At 36.6% G+C, this 25706-nt stretch overlaps 2 protein-coding genes across 2 annotated transcripts; both read left to right on the top strand.

The window, feature by feature from the left end:
• The first annotated feature begins 1466 nt into the window (after positions 1-1466).
• Positions 1467-7849, top strand: ech1 (enoyl CoA hydratase 1, peroxisomal). Its single transcript, XM_053486144.1, has 10 exons — positions 1467-1673; positions 3083-3251; positions 3379-3467; positions 4178-4302; positions 4841-4889; positions 5077-5141; positions 6196-6266; positions 6346-6417; positions 7018-7168; positions 7425-7849. The coding sequence occupies exons 1-10, from the start codon at positions 1640-1642 to the stop codon at positions 7527-7529; spliced, it is 930 nt and encodes a 309-aa protein (XP_053342119.1). The 5' UTR covers positions 1467-1639; the 3' UTR covers positions 7530-7849.
• A 3758-nt stretch (positions 7850-11607) lies between these two features.
• LOC128513438 (thymus-specific serine protease) lies at positions 11608-23978 on the top strand. Its single transcript, XM_053487191.1, has 11 exons — positions 11608-11691; positions 11847-11946; positions 12264-12393; positions 12498-12621; positions 14514-14591; positions 14731-14778; positions 15309-15578; positions 17321-17456; positions 22170-22349; positions 23480-23631; positions 23934-23978. Exons 1-11 carry the CDS (start codon positions 11608-11610, stop codon positions 23976-23978), a joined length of 1347 nt encoding a protein of 448 aa, XP_053343166.1.
• The last annotated feature ends 1728 nt before the right edge of the window (positions 23979-25706 follow it).

Genomic DNA, 25706 nt, shown 5'->3' on the forward strand with positions numbered 1-25706 from the left:
CCTCTGACTTTTCTGGTTCCCTCACACAGTACAAATAGGCACAGGTTACTCTAATTGGTGTTCACAAACTGCCCATAGTTTGTGTGAATGTTGGATGGGAACAAAAACAATGGAAATCACCACTGGCCTCCACAGCACCTTGTTGGACTACAGAGGTTCCTAGATGGATGGATTTAAAAAATAAATTAAGACATTTTTTTGGGGGATATGAAGTTGTGATACTAGCTTGGGGTAACACAGTCTTAGACCTGGAATGTGTGCGTGATAATATATATGTATACACACACACGTGTATATAAAAAAATTTAAGTTATACAAATATAGTGAAGACATATTTTGGAATATCAAGGGGTGTATCCTGTGGGGTTCACCAATTAGGTAATATAAGGTAATTATATTATATATACTCAGCAAAATAAGAAACGTCCCTTTTTCAGGACTGTGTATTTCAACAATAATGTTGTAAAAATCCAAATAACTTTACAGATCTTCATTGTAAAGGGTTTAAACAATTTTTTCCATGCATGTTCAATTAACCATAATCAATTAATTTACATGCACCTGTGGAATGGTCATTTAGACCATAACAGCTTACAGAAAGTAGGCATTTAAGGTCACAGTTCTAAAAATGCCCAAAGAAAGATGCCCAGGGTCCCTGCTCATCTGCGTGAACGTGCATTAGGCATGCTGCAGGGAGGCATGAGGACTGCCGAGGTGGCTAGGGCAATAAATTGCCATGTCCGCACTGTGAGACGCCTAAGACGGCACTACAGGGAGACAGGAAGGACAGCTGATCATCCTCGCAGTGGAAGACCAGGATCTGTACATCCGAATATCACACCTGCGTGACAGGTACAGGATGGCCACAACAACTGCCCGAGTCACACCAGGAACACACAATCCCTCCATCAGTGCTCAGACTGTCCATGAGGAGGAGATGCACTGCAGTACTTCAAGCAGCTGGTGGCCACACCAGACACTGACTGGTACTTTTAATTTTTTCATTCAGGGACACATTGTGAAACATTTTTAGTTTATGTCTAATGGTGTTGACTCTTTTAGTGTTCATACAAATATTTACACGTTAAGTTTACTGAAAGTAAAAACAGTTAAAAGTCAGAGGACGGTTCTTTTTTTGCTGAGTATATATATAAGGTACTAGTTTGGTGGTCACAGGTACTGAAGGTACTGAAAGAAGGTCATGCAGTGAAAATGTCCTGCAACTTAATTCCTATCAACTATGCATTGATTAAATTATTTATTAAAAAAAAAAAATAGTTAACAACAGCTGCATGTGATGATTCATGACACACACGGACGAATTTGGAATAATTGGGTCACATAGCCTATTTATAGACGTACAGTATATAATTCTTCTTAATATCAAATAGCAACGATTATATAATAGGAAACAGTTTAAAGTTGTACCGTATGTCCCTTCTGAGGATCCGTACCAAACATGGCGTCTGTTAAATAAATGTTTTCAACGCGTACAGAATGATGGCCGAATCCCTATTGGACATGTAGAAAACTACATGAAGTGTACAGGACGCCGTGTCGTGCCCTACAAAGTGCAGTTAGAAAGACAGGAAGGCGATTGGACTTTGCTCAATCAAACTGAAAATCTGATCAAAGAGCAATGAACTGCATTGTGAAAGCTGCTGCTTTGGGAAGTAAGTACTGCAACATGTAGACGTGCACTAACATGAGACTATAAATATTTTTTAATGAAACAGCGATATTAATCTGTCGTCCATTTGGCTTGGGTTGTAATATAACTTCTTCCTAAGCGTGCAACTAACTTTAATTTAGCATTACAGCTAAAAGTGTAGATTGTGTCATTTGAACGTTTCGTCGTGAGCTGAATTGCTTTTGCAGTGGATTAAATATTCAACACGAGTGAATGAAACTAGGTTTAAGGTCACAGCTTTCCCTGGGATGTGTCCCAAACCTGAGGCTTAGTGATCCCTCCAAAATATCGCCCTGGCAAGTGTAATACACCGACCAGCCATAACATTATGACCAGGAACATCCCACAAGAGCTGCAGTTTTGGTGTTGTTTTGACCCAGTTGTCTACAATTAGGCCCTTCTCATTACAATGGGGGCTGGAAGTGAGTGGACCTTTCTCCTGAAGTTGATGTTTTGGAAGCTGAAAAAAATCGTAAGGATTTGAGTGACTTTGACAAGTGTTGGTGTGTTAAATTCAAACCATCCCCAGACACTGGACGCATCCCAATGAGACACACGGGGGATCCATGTGACGAGATCTCCAACCACCACCAGTGTGCTAAAGCCCAGTATGAAGTCTGAACTTGATTATTTTTTCAGTAGCAACACATTCCATGGTTTTTGTGTTCCTCTTACAACATAGCAGCTTGTTTGTGCTAACGCACTTACTTATCTTCTATACCGCTTAATCCTGTATACAGGGTCACGGGGACCTAGAGCCTATCCCTGGAGACTTAGGGCATGAGGTGGGGTACACCCTGGACACGGTGCCAATCCACCGCAGGGCACACACACACACACTACAGGCAATTTGGGTGATGCCAATTGCCAAATCTGCATGTCTTTAACCTGTGGGAGGAAATCAGAGTACCTGGAGGAAACCCACCAAGCACAGGAAGAGCATGCAAACTCCACATAGAGGCGGGAATCGACCCCAGACCCTGGAGGTGCAAAGTGACAGTGCTTATTACAAAACCATTTAGAGTTCCATTTACTGTTGAGAATGGCAAAGAAGTTTCTGTTATTACTTGTATAACAACACTTGTAAGCAGGTGTTCCCTCACCTTGTGCACCTTTTCTTAACAAAGCAAAGGGTGCAAAACTGTCCCCTGTCCGGAGGACTCACCTTTGTTCGAAGAGCGATGTCATTACCCATGACTTTTGCTGTGCTCACACTGGAGAATCTTTTCAAAAAAAGTTTAACAAACATCTCCTAACAGAAAGCGACTAGGATGATTTATGCATTGTTGCACCAAAAATAAGTTTACTCTCTTCTATTTAAACTTTGTGCCTTTTCTTAATCTATGTACTGTAAATATTTATCATATTGACATGTTAAATGGTTTTGATCAGGAAGAGGCCTGTGGCTTCCTACTCTTAACGCTGTTAGAGCCATGTCGACTCCAGGAGGCCCCACTCCACCTTTCACCACCCTGTCAATCACCCATCCAGCCAATCACGTCACTCATGTTGAGCTGCATCGCCCAGAGAAACGCAATGCTATGAACAAGGCCTACTGGAGGTAGATTTTTAGTTTTTTTTCATCACCATGAAATAAAAGGACATAACTATGATTCTGGTTTGTTATGTATAGGATATATTCTACTTTGCATGTAATATCAGTAAGCTCTCTTTTTTTTTTCCCATAGTGAAATGGTAGATTGCTTCAATCAGATCTCTAAAGATCCAGAGTGCCGTGTCGTGGTGTTCTCGGGTGCCGGGAAATTGTTCACTGCAGGTACAGCAATGTCATTTTTGTTAAGAATAGGATTTTGCCATGCTTTTATTGCTAAACAAAGTTGTGCCTTTTATAGTGAAAGCCCTTGATAATATACAGTATCAGGTCTAGCAGAGCAAGCACACTAGAACGTATGTGTAAGTTAAAGATGTTCATCGACACTAACAAACGCTTGGGTGCAGGCAGTTCACCTTTGCAAGCAGACGGTCACATGTGAAGCCTGTGAGACTACAGAGAATTACAGTGCAGTTACAATAAGAAATAGCTTTATTGTGAAATATTGTACATCAAGGCACACAAATCGCACAACTTTGGTTTACAGATTAAAGCTATAATTTTTTTTTCCAAAGTCTGTCCTAAATCAAAATCAAGGTGCATATAAATACATTATCATAAGTCTTAGTTGTCCTAAATTTTGTCACCCACAACACTATTACACCGTACATAATCAGGAACAAATAACACAACTCTAGAAAATTACATTTAGCACATTATATCCACCTTTTCCCCCCTCTTCTTGGAGTTAATCAAATAGCTGTTTATTAACTCAATTATGAACATTGAAATGACATTTGCTAACATTCCAGATTGAAACGGCTTCCATGAAACACACGGTTTTCACATGGGTTCATACGTAAACCAGGATTTTATTGGAAAATGTTCCTAACTTTTCCATCTATTTTGAAAGAATCCAGTTTCATTCTATATAGGTATCGACATTATGGACTTGGCTGGTGATTTGCTGCAGCCCCAAGGAGACGATAGTGCCAGGATAGCATGGTATCTTCGTGGCATCATTTCCAAATACCAGAACACGTTCTCAGTTATTGAAAAGGTATTCTTTATCTTTTCTTATGTTGCCTTTTTTTAATTTAAACTTTATTCATTTGTTTATTTATTTTGGAGTGTAGCATACAGCTAGTTTTTTATCAGTGCTGGGCTATGTCGATATATTTTCAAAAATTGTCCCTTACTGTTAGCAGAAGCTGATTTGATATATATAAAAACAAATTATACTGAAAGACATACGTTTTTATTTAACCAAACTATTTTGTAGTACCTTTTATACCTAATACATTTAGTTTTTGTAAATGCTCCATGTAAATGAATTTGAGGAAGAAAAAAATATATACTTGTGACATTCTGTGGGGAATGGCTTCAGGCTGGAGAGGTTTATGCAAACGTTTCACAACATTTAGCCGGACTTGGTTGTTGAGAGTAATTCTATATCAATATATCCCTGATTATTTTTCTATAACATAACGTTTTATTGCATATATAACATTGACGAAAAGCACGTACCAATAACTTTTTGGTTGATGGTGATATTGGATAAAGAACTAAACCGAGCCTTGTGTATGATGTTTCTGCAGTGTCCCAAGCCGGTGGTGGTGGCAGTGCATGGCGCCTGTGTGGGAGCAGGTCTGTTGGGAGTGTTAAGTATATCTCTTTCACACAGAAACAATATCGTCAAAGTTGTGGTGTCACTTTTCCTGCAAGGCTTTATTCCATTAGAGAGTTATCTTTTACTTGGGTTGGCACTCTATATTTAGCAGCAGAAAAATTAATTACTGACAGTTTTGACTGTATCTGATTTCTTCTTTGACAGGAGTGGATCTAATCACAGCCTGTGATATTCGTCTATGCACACAGGACGCCTGGTTTCAGGTGAAGGTATGAGGAACATTAACCTGCCATACTTTACTCGCTTAGACGTTTACATCAGGATTTATTTTTTTCATGCGATTATACACATTTAGATCTATAGATAGTAAATGATCAGAATTAATCATTTGATTGTTTTGACTTGTACAAGCGCTTGTGAAGGAGTTGACCACAAGGGGGCACTCTGTGAACAATTCCTTACATTTGCAATCTTTTGAGGCCTAAATGAACCACAGTGAGCGTCAGATGTTTGATTCTAATTCAAAATTCTGACATTTTAAGGCAAAAAAACATGATCTGGCTGCTTTAGAAAGTCTTGTATTAAATTGAATAATCTAAGATTATGAAGACGTGCACTATATTGCCAAAAGTATTCACTCACCTGCCTTCACATATGAACTCATTGGGATTAATATGACGTTGGCCGTCCCTTTGCAGCTATAACAGCTTCAGCTCTTCTGGAAAGGCTTTGCACAAGATTTAGGAGTGTGTTTATGGGAATTTTTGAGCGTTTGTGAAGTCAGACTGATATTGGACGTCAAGGCCTGGCTCGCAGTCTCTGCACTAATTTATCCCAACCCAAAGGTGTTCTCTCAGGTTGAGGTCAGGACTCTGTGCAGACTAGTCAAGTTCTTCCACACCAAACTCACTCATCCATGTCTTTATGGACCTTGCTTTGTGCACTTCTGGAGGAATTGGTCAATAATTCCCATAAACAGACTCCTTTACCTTGTGGGAAGCCTTCCCAGAAGAGTTGAAGCTATTTATACCTGCAAAGGGTGGGCCAACATCATATTAAACCCTATGGATTAAGAATTGGATGTTACTCAATCTAATTCATATGCATGTGAAAGCAGGCGAGCAAATACTTTTGGCAGTTTATGTTGTTTGATATACAGTCATATACATCTTTATTTAACAACATCTAAAGTGATACCTTAATCATGCATGAAGCATTATAATCCTGTCAGGGTTTCCATAACTGATTAAATTAATAACGTCTCTCAGTTTTTGCTTAAGTAAATTATTTTTGAATATTGAATTATTGTCGCATGTTATTTAGGAAGTCGATGTTGGCCTGGCAGCAGACGTTGGCACTTTGCAGCGTCTCCCTAAAGTGATTGGCAGTCGTAGGTAAGTATGATGGGCTCTGAAGTAAAAGGAAAATCTAATTAAACATTTCTCTCTAATGTTTTCTTTTTCCTTTTTTCAGCTTGGTGAATGATTTAGCACTTACTGCAAGGAAAATGTATTCTGATGAAGCCAAGACCTGTGGACTAGTAAGGTACTATCACTCCAGAATTAGGAAACATAAGTGAGAAATGAGAACTGAGATAAAATATCCTGAGAGGCTTTTTTGGAAATATAATAATGTAATAAACAAATAATAATAAGCGTGATATGTTAAAATATGCATCTTAATATGTACACTACAGGTCGACTTCTGCAATGTCTGTGGGTCTTTTATAAACTGAGTTTTCTTTTGATCTGTTTTTGAATTTTTTGTATGAAAAGCTAGTCTTGAGAGCTTCTATCTTACTTTTAGGGCTTGTAAAACTGCAAGTTGGTTAATTTGATTCAATCTTGTGTATATACTGTATATTCTAGAATATACAGTATATAGACACTGGTACTGGTACTGCTACTGGTTGTCTATGGTACTGGTACTGCCAAGTTGTATGGGTTGTTATGTAATAAAGATATATATCACATAACAACCTATATATATATATATATATATATATATATATATATATATATATAATGTGTGTGTATATATATATATGACCTGCTGCAGAAGACTGATGTTGGGTTTACTTTTTACCCTGTAACTTCTTGTATAGTATAAATTAAAGTAAGTCTGTTCTGTTTTTCATCTCTGCAGTCGTGTATTCTCTGATAAAGAGTCAATGATGGCTGGAGCTCTGGAAATAGCAGGTGAGATCGCAAGCCGTAGTCCTGTCGCTGTCCAGGGAACCAAAATCAACCTCCTGTACTCCAGAGATCACAGTGTGACTGAGGGCCTGGACTACATGGTAAGAACTTGCATAAGGATGCATTTTTACCTCTTGTGTTTTTAGATGTTTACGGTCTCCCAATCCCTCCTGTACGTCATTTTGTATTGTTAGCTTCATGAGAGAGAAAAAAAATCTTATAGCTGCTATAACATAAGTGATGACAAGAATTGACTTAGGTCATAAAAAAACTATAAATAAGTAAAGTATAAAGAGTTGTTTATTCTTTGGAAATTTTTCCTGCTACATTATAGTGAGATGTCTCCCTTGCCTCCAGGTTACTTGGAACATGAGCATGTTGCAGACACAGGACCTTGTGAAGTCAGCGCAGGCGGCGTTGGAGAAGAAGAGCCCTAAAGACGTGCCCTACTCCAAGCTCTAAAGAAATAAGAGAAGATGATTCAAAGCTTTTTATGCTTTCTGTTGAATCAGCAGGGCAATCCGGAGACTTCATATTCATATCCACATATCCATGTTCTTCCTTTTAAATCTAATAGACGATTTAGATGAGTCAAAATACTCATTGCTGTTGTTGGATTATTGTTAATTAATTAGTTTGATATTTGCAGCTGCTCTACATTGTAACTGATACTCCAGTGTGTGATTTAAATGTTATGTTTGTTTAACTCCATAATGGTTGACCTAGTTCACTAGTTGTAGAACAAAAAGTAAAACAAAAATAAAATAAAAAAATTTACACGATTGAAATATTTTAACCAGTAATTTGTAACTTTTTAATAAAGCCTTAGTTAGTATAGTAGAAAATTTTTTTTTTTGCTTAATTCAAGCGCTTTTTTTTCCCCAAAAGCAAAAAATTATCTGCGAATATGATAAGAGAAATAGATAAATAGGTAAAAAAAAAAAAAAAAAAAAAAACTAAAATATTAAAATTAGTATATGTTTATTATATACTAATCATATAAGAAAGAGAAAAATTTTAAGGAACATTTTTCCTTTCTAGGATATATAATAATAATAATTATTATTTAAATTTTTTTGTTGCAGTGTACAAATCCATTTATTTAGAAAAACAGTGATTTATTTACACCAACTAGACAGGTCATTGTTGACCTGTACAAAACAATGTGTATGTTTAGAAAAAATACAAACCCTCTGCATGTGACTCTGGATAAGGGCGCGTAGCAAATGCTACAATTTACTGCACATTTGACACTATTAAGCGCAATCTTAAAGGACAGTTTTGAAAGTCACTTTTCCCAAAAGATGTCCTTGCTGAGTACAAATCCATAAAATGCATCTGAACTGTGCATTATGCATTATGGCAAAATTATTTTATTGTGTGTATAAAATAATGAAGTGAAATATGGTTTTTGGGGACTTTTAAGGATACATTTTTCTAATCAAAAGATTTTAGCCCAAAAGTTGGCTACCTCTTTCAGGGTGTTAATCATGTAGCCGAACAAAACTAGTCTCCAACATGGCCTTGAAATTATATGAAGCTCTCATTTCTTCTTAACCTACAATGCTAAGATCTCCAAACATGTTGGACATTGCCGAAGACGTTCCAGTGCTGTTATAATATACCCAGGGGAGATTTAACCACAGAATTTCTTTTGTTGCAATGATTTGTTGCATTTTGAATGTTTGAAATGTTTGTTTTATATATTAAAGTGTGCTCTTTTCTCTGAAGAGTGCCAATAATTTATGTAACATGATAGGCGACCATAGCATGGGTATCATATGGTTATTTAAGCATCCTGGTTTTAAGTTCGCATTGGTGGCTGCTTCTTTTTAATGTAGTTGGGGAGACAACATAAAGCTCAGTGCTGATGCCAAACTGATACTTAAATCTTCTACAATCTGTAGTCACTTCTGATCGGGGTTTGCTTGCACGAAGTGAATACCAGAAGTACGTGTTTAGTTGATTAGAGAAAAAGAGAAAAAAAAAAAGAATATTCAATCCTACTTTTAGTAGGGAAATCTTTCACATCATGGCTCTATCCATGGTCCAGTGTACAGTGATGATCCTTGGTTTTAATTTTGCTTCCTCAGGTAAGACTAATTGTCATTTGCTTAGTACATTACAAAATAATATTGTTTTTTTTTAAGAAAAAGTTTGCACTTTCTTAAGCATTGTATAATAAATATCCTTGACTTTGAACAAAGAAGTAAAAACTCAAAATAAAAGAATAAATATTTTGCATTCTTAAAATTGCAGTGTAAAATAATACACTTGTTCTTTTTAAGCATAAAGGGAAGCTAAACGAAGTATTGGATTAAATGAAAACTCCAGCCTGAAACGCATGAAATATGTTATATTAAATTATTTGTAATGTATTTAGTGATTCTGGTGTTTATTATCACCCCACTCTAATGAGATTATAATGGTTCTGTGCTCCTCTAATGAGCATCGCTAATACAGTTACAGCTGCGATCAAGAGGAAAAATTATTCCAGTAGTCAGAGGTCATTGTTTATAGTGTATGAAAAGGTTAACCAAAGGTTATACTGAACAAAGTCAACTCAGAATTTCATACAATTTTCAGTAGTTTTGTATTTTGTACTGTATATTATCATTAGAAATATATTACACAATAGATCCTAGACAACACTAAAGATCATGTTAAATAAGCAAGAAACGTAAAGATGATTCAAGTCAGTCAGGGTGGATATTTCCTTAGCATTTCTAATGCCTTTAATACTCAAGCATTCATTTTTTTTTTTTTTTTTTTTTAATGAAACCTGAACCCAGTGAGATCATGGTGTACTGAATATCACCAAAAGCGAAAATTTCTTAGACACATATCACATAACGTGTAGCTACCAACAACATTTGACTATTGTTTGTGCAAGGTAAGCACTTTACAAAGGTTTTATCATACAGAGGTTAAAGCACTTGTTTGCAAAGAAAGATAAACATTAAGGCCACATGTTTTTTTATTGTCGTCCCTGTTTTTGTTTTAATATAAAAAAAAGTGTTTTAAAATTGAGTTTAATTCATTATGTTGCACAGATTTTATTAGCCAGCTAACCAACCTTGACTGGATTTCATAACGAATGCTTTATTTGAGGTGATATCAAAAAGTTCCGAGACTAGTTTTGCAACATGCCAGCAGATGGCAGCACAGTCACAGGGAGCACCAACCTTCATAAGTCAGTGTTCTGCAACTGGTGCTATTCTGACCACATGCATTACCAGCTCTGTGATTTTCATCATGGACAGCAAGTTAGAACAAAGAGCAATTGTAAAATTCTGCATGAAACTGGGCAACTCTGCCACAGAAACGTTTGATGTGATTCGGCTGAGTCGTGATGAGTTGTTCAAGGTGTTTTGTGTCGCACACGCGATCCAAGAGCGGAAGAACTTCACTGGAAGACGATGAGAGATCAGGAAGACCTTCAACAAGCTCAACCCTCAAACTTGTGCATGAGAATCATTGGAGAGTAAACTACAACACTGCTGCTATTGTCAGTGTGTTATAAGGAACAGTCCAGGGAATCCTCACATGTAAGTTAAACATGCACCGTGTTGCTTCCTAGTCTGCTGACCCAGGATCGGAAGAAGTATTGTGTCAATGTCTGCCAGCATGCAGCGGATGACCCGTCTGTCATCCCGAGGATCATTACCAATGACGAAACTTGTGTGTATGGGAACGACCCTGAGACGAAGCAACAGTCTGACTTAAAAAATATTTGCGGCATTATGTATTGAGAATTCATCCCCAGGAGCCAGATGGTCAATAGCGAAGTCTACTGCCAGGTTGTAAGACGCCTGAAGGAAGATGTGCGGTGAAAGCGTCCAGATCTGTTGCGTTTAAATCTTGAAACTTTTTGATAACCCCTATATACCCATATATATTGTAGATAACATAACCTGAAAATAATTAAACCTCCCACTGTGGTCTGTTTTTTATTTATATTTACTGATATTACACAGGCGGTGTAGTGGTTAGCACTGTCGCCTTGCACCTTCAGGGTCCGAGTTCGATTTCCGGTCAGGCTCGATTCCCGTCTCTGTTTGCATGTTCTCCCCATGCTTGGTGGGTTTTCATCTGGGTACTCCAGTTTCCTCCCACAGTCCAAAGATATGCATGTTAGGCTAATTGGCGTTCCCAAATTGACCATAGTGTGTGAATGAGTATGTGTGTGTGTGCCCTGGGATAGATTTGCACCCTGTCCAGGGTGTGCCCTAAGCCTCCTGGGATAGGCTCCAGGTCCCTGTGACCTTGTATACAGGATAAAGCGGTATAGAAGATGAGTGAGTGAGTGATATTACACAGATATTTAAAGCATATGAAGCTGAACTGATACACTTACAAGATTTTACTCTACTCTTTATTGCTAATGATAAATGGATTCATAACATAATTAATACTTTAGGTGATATTTATATTTATACAGAAATGTTCCTAATCCCTCATTATAGGACGTGTGCTCTGGAAGTTGAAGGAACGTGTGCATTCAGTTCATGAACGAAGAGCTGATCAGCGCTTGCGGATAATGCACGAATTTCATCTCACCGAGGGTCAGATTCACCAGAAACTTGACCATTTTAACAGCAGAAACACGGACACTCTTCTTCAGGTATCAAAATATGTTATTTAATAATAGGAAATATGATCAGCTGGTCAAATATTTATAATAAAAAAAAGATGACGATAAAATTCTACGACATGATTAATAATTATGTAACTACAGCATGTAAAGTCTTATTACATTCGCTTTTCTTTATGCCACAGAAATACATTGTGAATGAAGCGTACTGGAAAAAGACTGATGGTCCAGTGTTTCTCTACATTAGTGGTGAAGGCGCGTTGTCAAAATTCAGCTTGTTGGCTGGTACTTTATTTTTTACTGTTTAATATAGAGATGTAGTTTAATATAGAGACAGAGCTGCAATTTAATGTACAGTATGGCCTTTTGTTATTTGGGATTCCAGTAATACAGAATACAGTTAAGGTACTGTAATAGTGTGCGATTTTGTATTTATAATGTATTTATTTATTTCATTAAATTGATCATGAAGATGATGCTATGATCATTTTTTATCTTATCCGCAATTAATTCATATTGGCCCATTAATCAGACGTACAGTAACAACACACTTCATTGTTGTTGAAATCTAAACTCAATCGGATGCTCATCTGTCCCCTCAGGTCACCATGTGGACATTGCAAAGAAGCATGGAGCACTCCTGGTGGCCCTCGAACACCGTTTCTACGGCTCGAGCATCAATCCTGGTGGCCTGGAGCTTTTGAATCTGCAGCACCTTTCTAGTCAGCAGGCGTGAGTGGCCATCATCAGCAGTGTCTACACATTACACATTTGGGGCATTAAAATCTCCACAGATTTCTTATGTGCATCTTTTTTTTTATATATATTTCAAACAGCCTTGCAGATCTGGCTGCTTTCCACAGCTTTATCAGTCAGAAATATGCCCTCACTGACAAGAACATCTGGATCAGTTTTGGGGGCTCGTATGCTGGCGCTCTCTCCGCCTGGTTCAGGGGAAAGGTGATAAATGATTCAGAAAGTGATTGATTCTTTTAGGTGAAAGGTGATTTAAAGGATTTTATTCATTTACAGAATAAAACAAGTGCAGTGTTGATGGACAGGATAAAACTCGAACCAAACCCTAACTTTCCACAGTGTATTTTTGTATTCATTCTTTGTAATCAGCAACAGGGCTGTTTATTTAATGGCAATAAAACAAGACTCTGTCGGTCTCAAGGCACCAAATGTGTGTCAGGAAAACATTCCCCACTCCATTATACTATCACCCCTGACCTGAACTATTGACAGAAGGCAGGATAAATCCAAAGAAATTTAAAACACACCAGTTTCTGCCCCTGCCATCTGCATGTCATTGCCTCATTACATCAATGTTGATGTGCTATACCCACTTCTTTTTAATTCATGCTAATTGAGTGCTTTTAAAAGCTCCATTAATGTTTTCATGTACATGTGTATCTAATAAACTGGCCACTGAGTGCCTCGGTCTGTGAGCAGAGAGTTCGGGGCTGTGATTAGATACACCGAGGTTAAATACAGAATGGCAATGCTATTTGAGTTGTAAAGACCTGTAATAAAAAAATCTATGTAAAGAATAAAACCCAAGCAGGCATCCTGTTAAGGAATGGTACAGGAATGATCGTCAGGATGGTTTGATGTATTATTAAATTAAAGTTGATGTGTTTCGAATACCGACACATCCTACAGTGTTTCCTTTACTCTTATATGACTGTGAATTACGTTAAAAAATCATTTAGAGTTACGTGGAACGTTGTAGAACATCCATGAAACAAGATCCCATAATCAAAAACTTTATAGCAGCTATAAATGTAATATAAACTCTGGTGTTAGACATTGCCTATTTCAGAAAGCACTTAAAGTTACAGCTTTACCTCTGATTGTTACAAAGTACCAACACTGGATACTTTCCTCGTAGAAAACCGTACTTTATCTACAATTAAACACCATCCACTATAAACATCCCTGCACAAGTTTGTTACTGAAGAACCAATAATGTATTAGAACAAGTGCATTGATGTAAGCTAAAACTGTACTTTTTCTGAAAACAAATTGTCAGAGCTGTCGTTATAGAAAATGTAAGAAATATTGAACAAAACCATTAAAATAGTGCTAACTTATACTGTATAAGCAGTTTAACAAAATGTTGCATTGTACATGTGATTTTTTTATTATTATTATGCTTTAACATAAAGTTAACATAAATCCATTACAAAAATACATAAATTCAACATAAAGTTAACATAAATCCAGATGTCCCTCAAAGTGTATCTCTTAATGCTCCAGCTGAAATAATCCTCAGATAATGTTTTCCTTTTTTTTATATATATATCTCAAAGTCACTTTTTATTCACTCCTTCTCCAAATCCACTGATTTAGTGTCGATGTAAATGAGCTACTGCTAGACTCCACTCTGACAGAAAACAGCAGAGTTGCTGGGGGTGTGGGGTGTGTGTCGGGGAGTGGGGTGTGGGGGTGAGGGGTAATGTTCTTATATGAGGTCACAATAGGAAAAAAATTCTATAAATTCTAAAAACTATTTGTCTTGTTTAATTTCCATATAAAAGATTTAAAGTTAAAAAAATTTCCCTTATGGTTTGTTTTTCCATTCTCACTGGTGACCCATCTAATATCAAAAAATGTCTAAAAGTTAATTTTGTGTAATAGGCCTTCTATGAAAGATTTTTTTTTTTAAACTATGTGACGAGTTTGAAGTGAATAAATGCTTGTATACCTGTAATCTTTTATCATGGGCTGTTATAGCATTGACTGCTACCTTTCCTTTCCTATTTACAAAACTTGCACATGTTTGGAGACATTATTCCTCATTAATGTAGATTAATTATCGTAATTCTTATTTTTTTGGGGTGTTGTAGTTCCCTCACCTCGTCTATGGGGCAGTAGCATCCTCGGCTCCCGTTCAGGCCAAACTGGATTTTTCTGCTTATAACAAGGTAAGATCTTACACACCATACAACAATTATTAATATATTTCAATAAAAGGCCAAGTTTTAGCTAAGGTACATCTTTGTCAGAATGCTGTGAATGTGTAATATTATTGCACCTGTCATGACGTTGGAATTCTTTGACTAGGTGGTTGCACATAGTCTTACAGAAGAGGATGTAGGTGGCTCTTATAAGGTGGGAATTTAATCTTAATGTGTGTGTTTACATGTTTTACTAGTAATTTAAGAAGTTAACATAATTCTTAGAACTCCAGCAAAGTTTGTTAATGCTTTTTTTTATGTCTCAAAATTCCCTTTATTTCAATTATCCTCCGAAGGCACTACTTCAGTTACTATGTAAAAGAGCTTCCTCTGAGTCACAGCACTGCACAGACTAACAGAGTGGGGCATTAAGTCTCGGGAGGGGAGTTTCTTATATGTGGTCACAATAGGAATCTAATTGGCATTTTTCTTTTCTTTTTTGTACACACATACACTGAAGACCCATCTGAATGCCGAACATGACTAAAAAGTGAATTTTGCACAATATCTCCCCTTTAAAGTGTATTACCATCAGTATGTTTTTATTCATGTTGAAGTTCTTTACTGTGTATATTTGCGTATGTTAAACTGGTGTACTTCTTTATGTGTTTGCACATTTTACTTTGTGCATTTGCTTATTATATTTGCTATGTGTGCTTAAGTGTTTATCGCCTTACTCTTCAGTGTTTAAACAGTGTTCGTGAGGCCTTTGTGGATCTGAAGGCAGCTCTGCTTGGGGATAATGAGATGAAGGTGGTGAAGGATTTTGGATGTTGTGATGTGCCAAAGAGTCCAGAGGACTGGACCGAGCTCGTGCAGAGCATGGCTGACATCTTCATGGGAAGCGTGCAGTACAATGAGGAAGGAGTGATGCCAACCATCGCTCAAATCTGTGACATAATGACCAATCAAAGCCAAGAGGAGGCCTATGACAGGCTGGTCAGACTTTCAGCGGTGTGAAATTTTGCCTTTTACTCTTTTTCATTCAGTATCAGTGTACTCTATAAACTTAGATTACAAGGTATCTTTTGTAGATAGTATTTGTACTGTATATACATTTTAAGAAAAGTGAGTATTCATTTAAGGTGGCATGCTGGTGTAGTGGTTAGAATTGTGGCCTTGCACCTCCGGAGATGCTTGATTCCCTCTTTGTGTGTGGAATTTGTGTGTGCTCCCAGTGCTTGACGGGTTTAATCTGGGTACTCTGGTGTGCACTGTGATGGATTGGCACCATGTCCAGAGTGTGCCCTGCCTTGTGCCCTATGTTTCCTGGGCAACCCTTGAGACAGGATAAAGCGGTATAGAAGATGAATAAATAAATAGTTTTTAAAATTATATGAAATAACATAGTTAAGAAAAAAATATTTATTTATTTCTAATTATGTTCTGTAATAAAATCATATTTTCTGCCACTACTACTACTTATACTTCTACCACTAATAATAATAATAATAATAATAATAACAATCATCATCATCAGACAAAAATGCAAGGCATTATTTAAATTTGTAATATTATATATATATATATATATATATATATATATATATATATATATATATATATATATATATATATAATTATCAGTGATGATCTTGAATAATAACAATCATCATCATCAGACAAAAATGCAAGGCATTATTTAAATTTGTAATATTTTATATATATATATATATATCTATCATCACTGATAATTATAATTATTATAATTATACACTTTATTATATTTATTATATTTTATTATAATTATATAATTATTATAATTATTATAATTATTCAAGATCATCACTGATAATTATATATATATATATATATATATATATATATATATATATAATATAATATAATATAATATAATATATATATATATATATATATATATATATATATATATAATTATCAGTGATGATCTTAAATCATGTCATGTCCTGATTACCTGGGTTTACCACAAAGATTCATTACAAATTTATCTCATTTATTTCATCATTATTCAAAATATTGAATTCATTATTAACTGCTTTAAAAAATACTATTTAATGATGGGCAGAGGTAAACCATGCATGCTTTAAAGAAATGAATTAATGCATTGATCTACAATAACTTACTAACTTAAATCACATTTATCATGTTTTCTACAAAAGAGTTCGGGTATAATATTTTCCACATACTATTTCATGGTATTTTCTGGGGTTTTGAAATTTGATAGGCTAATCAATAATGTTGATAGAAGAAAATTATGCTCTTGACTTTTTTTAGTTATGCAGCACTGCTTTCCACAGAGGCGTATTTGGTGTAATTAATTGAGACAAGCGGCAATGAATTAGATCTGTAATTAAGAGTTTGTTAGGTCTGGCACAATTCTGTATTCATTTTCAGTCACTAATGGGATTTATTCATTAGTGTAAGCAACGTAATAAATGAGTTCTCTAAATAAGCAGTGAAGACTACTGGGAGTCCCTGAAAATGGACAGAGGTGAAGATCTGAACAGAAGGTGGCACTGCTGAATTCTAAATCCTAGTGTATTACTGTACTTGCAGCTGAGTTGCTGGACATTAGTAAACTTTTTAATGTATATGGGTTTTTCTTTTGTTAATGCCCATGTTATGTTCAGAAATGTATTTACAGTGTTGTACATGCTCAGTGCATTTATTCTTCTTCTTATTCTTCTATATTTTTTTTTTACATTATTTATTAGATGTATCGTGCTATGTCTAAGGAACGTTGTCTGGATATCTCTCACCAACACACCATGCTGAATCTGAATGAAAGCACCAGGGGCAGCTTCGGGTACAGACAGTGGTACTACCAGACCTGCACAGAGTTCGGCTTCTGTATGACACACACACTCACATAAGCACACACAGACATTAAACTCGCTGCTGATCTAGGGACTGCATTAGCTTAATGTGATGTGATTGTAAGAATCAAGTGAGGAATAAAAGATAATGAAGCATGCTGTTATAGGAAAATAATCAACAACTATGCGTTGTGATGCCATTGAACACAATGTATTAATGCAGCTCGACATGCTACAACGACAGTGCGAAGTTGCCCATGCTGAAGAGTCTTATGTGTCTAAAAATTCTAAACGCAAAGTTCCTGCTGTGACTGGTTTACTGGAGAGTCCATAGAAAAAAATGCTAAATACGTTTTCTCCTCCCAAAAAACTTAAATCATACTGATTTACTAATTGACTGAAGGTGTTGTGTAGATTTTAGAGAGTTATAATACAAAAGTCCACATTCTCACCAGTAGATCAAGTAGATTTTCTGATTGGCCTTGAACAGAAGCGTAGGAGACATGCAGAAAGAAAGAAAGTAGCTAATGATGAAGAAAACACATGCTTGTGAAATTACTGGAAATGAACAATAATTCCACATGGAAAATATGGAAGTTGTTATATTCTTGGTTGCTCGAAAAACCCAGAAAAAAATAAAAATCTAAAAAAAAATACAAAAAAATTCAAAACAAAAAAAAACAAATATTGTGTTCTCATTGTGCCACCTGGGCAGATCTGAATCCTCAGGGCATGACTGCACAAAACCTCTCGGGGAGTGCGGTGGTGATTGACACTGGGACATTAGTGGTGGTCCTTTATGTGCTGAGGGTTGTGGGGTGGGGTTGGGGCCTCCATGGATTAGACTTGTTTGCCTGGTGCTTTCCATGGATGCTTGGTCGGATTGAGATCTGGGGAATTTGGAGGCTGGATCAACAACCTTGAACTTTTTGATTACTACGCTGCATACGCAGCAGGCTGTATTCTGATATCTCACTATCATGGCCAACATTGACTTTTTTCAGCAACTTTTTATAGAACCTTTGGCTTCTATTCAAGGATTGAACTTGTTTAGGCATAGAACGAACACGTTCCCTGCAACTTTCAGGCATACTCAATCAGTTACTGTTTGTTTGTAATGGTTTACTGTGATTGTACTTTTTTAAAAGTACTTTTTGTTACTTTTATACATACTTTGTGCCAATATGGCATCATTGATGATTAGCATATACACAAGCATTATTGTGGTAATAATAGGTTAAAGAGTGTGACCTAATACCCCAAAAGCATACTGAAATTGAGATTTGTCTAAAATAGGTCTGGAATTTCCAAGAAGGTTGGAGTTAGCATGGCAGCTATCAGTCGAATTCAGAAGAAACAGAAAGCAGATAAAGGTTTGTCGCCCAATCGATCTGGCAAAAGTGGCCTCAGAACCGAATACTAACCGGCTACTCGGAATGATGCCGTTTTGGCCAGAAAATGCAAAAGGAATTGCATGGTATCAAGCAAACAGTTGCAGGGTATTATAAGCTCACAAACCATCTGAAAGAGACTTCTTGCCTGGATCGACTAATATAACGTCAGACGATAGTCTGTGAGGAGATAAGGTCACAACTGCATAGTTTAGCACATCCAACGCCCAACTCAAGTAATGATACGTAGCATCATGAGCGCCTTCACATGGTTACGGATAACATGAATCAGCAGCAGTACAAATCTAGTCTTGAGCAACGTCTGCTCCAGCTGCGAACTGGGTGCAAAAAAAAGAAATAACAGGAAGAAGAGATTTTATTTTCATGCATGATGGAGCCCCGTGTCATAAAGGTTGAGAAGTGACACGGTTCCTTAAGCCTAATGGCATTGAAGTGTTACCATGGCCTGGTAACAGCTCCGACATAAATCCAATAGAAAACATATGGGCAATTCTGAAGTTGCAGTTGGAAAAAAAGAGACCGTTACAAACAAGCAGCACTTGATTGAGGAGCTCATTTCACCTTGGGCATGCAGTGCTAGTATATCTGAATTTTGCAACAACGTTTTCATTGCATGCCTGAGCGAAATCATTGACAAAATCATAATTGTAAGAAACTCACTGTTAGAACGTGTTTCTCATATAGAACAAAATTTCTCATATAAAACAAAAATAAAAAGTGCTAATTTAAAAAAAAATTCTATGAATTTTGCCAACACAGTACGTATGTACTGTATGTATATACACCAATCAGCCATAATATTATAACCACCTGCCTAATGATGACTGACCATAACAGTTATGCACTGTGTGTTCTGCCACCTTTCTATCATAACTAGCATTAACCTTTTCATCATTTTGAGCTACATTACCGCTTCTATTGGATCAGACTACACGGGTCAACCTCCACTCCCCATGTACCTCAGTAAGCCCTGGCTAACCATGACCCTGTCACCAGTTCACCGGTTTTCCTTCTTTGTATCACTTTTGGTATGTCCTGACCACTGCACACCAGGAAGAGCCACATGGGTTAGAGCAATGCAATTTTGGAATTGCTCTAACCCATTCCTTAAGTCATCACAATATGGCTTTTGTCAAAGTCACTCAAGTCCTTATGCATGCCCATTTATTTCAACTTCAAAAAAAAAGTTTCAGTTGCTGCCTAATATATCCCACTGGCAACAGGGTCATGAGTGGCCAAGGTTTACTAATACACACGTGAAGACTGGCCCATGTATGTGGGATATATTAGGCACTAAGTGAAAATTTTGTCCCTGAAGTTGATGTGTTGGAAAAAAAAAACTGGAAGGTTAGGAATTTGAAGGATTTTGACAAGGACCAAATTGTGATGGCAAGATGACTGTTTAAGAGCAACTTCAAAACGGCAGCTCTTTTGGAATATTTCTGGTTTGCAGTGGACAGGACCTACCAAAAGTGGTCAAAGGCAGGAAAATCTGTAAATTGTGACAGGGTCATGAGCAACGAAGGCAAACGTTCATAGGGGATCAAGGTTGGTTCAATAGATGAGCTACTCTAGTTTAAATTACTGAAAAAAGTGCATATCACTTTGTTGTGTATGGGGCTGTGCAGCCACAGACTGGTCAGTGTGCCCTTGCGGACTTGTGTCCACTTCCAAAAGCACCTACAATGGGCACATGAGCATCACAACTGGCCCATGGAGAATTGGAACATGGCCTGATCTGATAAATCATGTTTTCTTATACATCATGTGGATTGCGGGGTGCGTGTGCATCTTACCTGGGCAAGAGATGGTATCACTAAGGATGCACTGTGGGAAGAAGGCAAGCTGGCGGAGACAGCGTGTTGCTGTGGGTTATGTTCTGCTCTGACATATTGGGTCCTACCCACACACAATATTTTGTTAGAGTGCCTTTTACGTTAATAATAGCTGTGGCATAGTTTGGATAATACAAATATAAAAATATTTATTTCAATCCAGAGTTGCATTAATTTCTCTTCAAGATCTTGTGTTGATGATGTAAGAGTCGAACCACTATGTAAAGTTTTCTTCAACTAAGCTCTGTATTATATGGTGGCAAATCTCAACCTCAACCTCTTTCACAATTTGAGCCCAATAAATCCAAGTATTGTCATCTTGGAATATGCCCGTGCCATTTGGGCATATGCCCAAAATCCATAGATGGAAAAATCCAGTCATTCAGTATATTCATATAGTCAGCTGACTACATACTGTATGGGCATATAATGTTGCTGCACCTAGACCTGACCAACAGAATACCACTGCCCATACAGGCTTGTGCAGGCATGATGGGTGCATCACTTTATCTGCATCTTTTCTTACCGTGATGCACTTATCAATCTGGAACTGGGTAAATTTGGACTAATCAGACCAAACCCTTTCCCAATGTTCCACAGCGCATTCTTTATGCTCCCTATTAAACTAAAGCCTTTTTTTCTGTTTAGCCTCACTGAGACGTGTTTTCCTAAGGCTACACAGCTGTTTAGTCCCAATCCCTTGACTTCCCTTAGCATTGAGTGTAAACATTTACTTTCATTATTAATCATAGCCATGAGTTTTGTTTAAGTGATCTCCTATCATGCTCATGCAGGAGGTTTTTCCAACCATATTTCCCTTCTTCAAGATGAAGGCTCACACTATTCATTACCCTTCCAGGTTTTGATCATGAGTTTAACAGTTCTTGTCTGAAAAGTTTTAATAATTTCCATAGTTGTTTTTTGCTTTGATGCAGGGCAATCATCTGACTCTTCTGAAACAGAGTAACTACTTTGCCACAACCAAAGAATATTTCATGTTGCTATATATACAGTATCACCTCAGGAAAAGAAAAAACTTGTAGAAATATTTTAATACTTAATTTATTACTATATGTTATTTATTAATATATAAGATAATATTATCAATATTATATTAATATAATATGCATCATACTATTTTTATTTTCCTGAAGTGTGTATACATTTTTTTCTGACAGTGTAATAATGTGTCTTTTTTTTTTTCAATTTATTGTCATTCATGTTTCATTTGTAGATGAAATCTTGGCAGAGTCCTGATAAGCTGGCATTGAAACATAGTGCACTAAATAAATATTCATATATGCCTTATGCCGCCAATGATTATTAAATATCAGTCTTCAATATAGATAGTTACATGTTTGTTTTTTTTGCAACGACTACAGATAGAATGCTTTTTTAACATACTGCATGTTGAGTCTTTTTATTCATTTATTAATTGATTGTTAAAGGTTTTTTTTTTGCATGTACTGTATGTGAATGAACCGGTGATAATGTATGCAGATCAGACCTGTGACGATGCTAGCTGCCCATTCGTGCGCACTGTGACACTGAAGGACCACACTCAGCTCTGCCTGCAGCTGTTTGCGATTCCTGAAGACACACTCCCCATGAACATCGCCTTCACCAACCAGTACTACGGGGGACATCAAGCCAAAACTCAGCGTGTGCTCTACATCAATGGTAATAGTGAAATATCACAGGAACACAGGAAAAATGTGCTGATTATTATGTAATACATAGATAGTGGTGCAACAAAAAAAATTAAACCTTCTTTTAAAAGATGCCATTGAACATCAAAGAATTTTTGGATGAAAAAGAGAATCATTTCCCATGACAAAGAACATAAAGAGTATTTGTAATGGGAAAGGGTAAATGATAAAAAGGGGAGCCCTACAAAAGGTTCCCTAGGGCACTGGTTCTAAAAAATGGGGTCTGTGGGCCCACAGGGGTTCCTCGAGCATAGGCAGGGGGCCTGTGATTTATTTATTTATCTGTTTGTTTGTGTTTGATCTTTGCTACACTGGTGGAAATCACAAACCAGCATATAAAACTTTTTAGCTATTGTACTGCGTAACTGCTTTATTAAATTTAATTGAATGAGTTTCAATTAAAGACTCAAAAACAAGTAACAGCTAAATAATGTTACAAAGGGAGTAATATTTTTTTTGTCTCTGAAAAATGCAATAAAATGCATTCATGGGTCCGATAAATATCTAGAATATTAATCTACACATTTGAGATAGATTATGTTAAAAAAAAAAAAAAAAATTCCTGAGGTTCCATTGGACATATTTTAAAATGAGTCCCAGACTGGAGAAAATTTGTACCTTGCACAATGGCTGTACCTTGGCTGTTAATTGTACCTTCAATAAAGAGTATGTATAATAATAATAATAATAATAATAATAATAATAATAATAATAATAATTGGAACATTTAAAATATGTACATAATAAATATATAAATAATACAGTAAAAAATCAATGACATTTCTAAATATGAAAAAGGAAGATTTTTTTTTACATTAGCTTTATGACGAATATACACACAGCTGTTATAAGGATTTCCATAAATATGTTATTCATTAATAGTTCATAGGAAAATGTTAAAATAGAGGTAAGAGATTTAGTTTTCTATATCACAGCTCTGTTCTTTTTTTAAAATGTGACTGGCCAGATGGTGTGGATTAATTGTACGGTTAATTGTACAGACCAGTGGCTAAAGAAAAAATGACTCCTTATAGCTATATATATATATATATATATATATATATAAAATAAGTGATTAAGTAGAGTTTTTCATCACCTTAGGTGACATTGACCCATGGATGGAGCTAAGTATTGTGCATAATGGGACCGGGGTGGATGAGGGCAGAGCCATCGTGATTCACGGAGCTGCTCACTGCGCAGATATGAACCCTGCACACTCCAGGGACAAGCCCTCATTGCGCCAGGCCAGGAAGGTAAGTGATAGAGAGAGAGAGAGAGAGAGAGAGAGAGAGAGAGAGAGAATGATGGAAGCACAAAAACTGAAATAGATTCTGTGGGGAAACAGTAGTGGCATGTGTGAGAACAAAGATTGATTACGGTAATACTTTGGGTGAAAAGCCACCCTCACGTAACACCCCCCCCCCACACACACACACATATACACACACTCTCACTCTCTCTCTCTCTTTCTTTCACTCTCTCTATCTTCATCTTTCCACACATCCACACAAAAAACCACAAACACACACTTCTCACATTTTTCCTCTCTGTGCAGGAAATTGAAAGGCATGTTGTCATGTGGCTGAAGAGTGCAGCATGACTGCACACGCTCTGACCAATCCGCACGCTTGAAACATGATCACCTGACTGAACCACTTTGCTTCACCGTGAACCTTCTCTTCTGCCTTCTGTCAGATTATCTTATCCGGCTGCATGTGTGATATGATTGTGTGTCCAACTATGTGTCCGGATAGATAGTCACTAAATGTGTGTGGTTTGTATGTCAGTTATATCAATCGGTTCTTACTGAGAAAGATCTTCCAAGCTTGTGAGGTTTTTGTGGGTTTTGTGTGTAACAATAAAAGGCTATTAATATTAGTTCTTGAGTGATGTCACTACTAATGTATAGTAATATTTATGTAACGTCAGAGTGAAGATTCTAACATGCATAAAGAATATAACATTATTCCATCATGCTTTATTAATCAAATAAGCAATAAAGTATATATAGTGTGGTGTGATTATTAGATTTGTCTATTTCTTTTATTTTTAAGAATTTATTCACTGAAATAAACAGTAAACATTAACCAACTTGCCAGCTGTAAACAAACCAGATAACTGATGATTAGTTAATTGTGAATTTAGACATATACTATTACTATGTGGTCATAAAAATTTTACATCCTAGTGCAATGTTTCATTTTTTTTTTTAGCTTCCAGCATGTTTTAAACTAATAATAACTCTTAATTGTTTTTAAATCAGAAAAAAAAACAAATAAAAAAAATACTATACATGTTGTGACATTTTTAATGAGAGCCATTATCTGAATAGTAAATGTGCATTTTATGTATCTTTTTTAAGTACAAATTATAATTAGAAATGTTACAGCAGAATTACAGAATATAAAATATTTATAATTTTTTGTCTATTAAAAAAGGCATAAATTGATTTTTTAAAGTTTCACATTTGACCCTTGCAAAGAATAGAAAATGTCATCACTACATTTTCCCTCCATATTTTTTCTTTTACTACAATTTATCCACACCACTGTGTCAGTCCTTATAAAATTGAGTCACTTAGCTAAAATGGTTTTAATTTGCATGAGCCGTTTATGTGTTTATATGTCAAAGCTCTTCAAGGTCAAATCTGTGGTACAAACTTTATGTCATCTTCTGCGTATAGGTCAATTTTGCATAATGTTACTATGCACAAGGGATTTCACTGTGATATCTCTATACTGTGGCATTCAGCACGCAGGATTTAGCTAATGGATTCATGCAAAGTGGATACAAATTGGACCGTATGAAATACTACACGCACACGATCAGAAACAGAAAATCAATGTTAGCAGAATCTGCAAAATCTATTTGTGACTGAGCGAGTGTAAGGTGAGGAACAGCCAGTTGCCCCATGGCCATCTGTTTGGCTGTGGGTGGGAGGGGGTTGGTCCGAGTGTGTGTGTGTGTGTGTGTGTGTGTGTGTGTGTGTGGCTGGGGGTGGTTTGGGGGACAGGGGGTGTGTACTGCTCCTGCTGCTCAGTCCTGCCTCTTGCTGATTGATGATCTCCACTCCCCCAGGGTCGACCAGGTCATGACCTCCCATCACTGACCCCCCCACAGAGAGAGAGCAACCAGGGTCCATACACACACACACACACACACAAACTAACTTGCATACACTCTCTCACTGTCTTTCAAAAAAAAATCTCTCTCTCTCTCTCTCTCTCTCTCGTGCATGCACGTCCATCGATAAAGCATTAGGACTTCATAAAACATTTACAACGTGCTTATAAGCAAATATACATATGTATGTATGTATGAATGCATA

Source organism: Clarias gariepinus, chromosome 25 (genome assembly GCF_024256425.1).
Source record: "Clarias gariepinus isolate MV-2021 ecotype Netherlands chromosome 25, CGAR_prim_01v2, whole genome shotgun sequence".
NCBI classification, from domain to species: domain Eukaryota; kingdom Metazoa; phylum Chordata; class Actinopteri; order Siluriformes; family Clariidae; genus Clarias; species Clarias gariepinus.

Coding starts and splice junctions, on each gene's coding strand:
- ech1 (XM_053486144.1), top strand. CDS start 1,640: ATGAACTGCATTGTGAAAGCTGCTGCTTTGGGAA. Junction 1,674..3,082: donor GAAAGCTGCTGCTTTGGGAA/GTAAGTACTGCA, acceptor GGTTTTGATCAG/GAAGAGGCCTGTGGCTTCCT. Junction 3,468..4,177: donor CGGGAAATTGTTCACTGCAG/GTACAGCAATGT, acceptor CATTCTATATAG/GTATCGACATTATGGACTTG.
- LOC128513438 (XM_053487191.1), top strand. CDS start 11,608: ATGCACGAATTTCATCTCACCGAGGGTCAGATTCACCAGAAACTTGAC. Junction 12,394..12,497: donor CACCTTTCTAGTCAGCAGGC/GTGAGTGGCCAT, acceptor TATTTCAAACAG/CCTTGCAGATCTGGCTGCTT. Junction 17,457..22,169: donor CTGCACAGAGTTCGGCTTCT/GTATGACACACA, acceptor TAATGTATGCAG/ATCAGACCTGTGACGATGCT.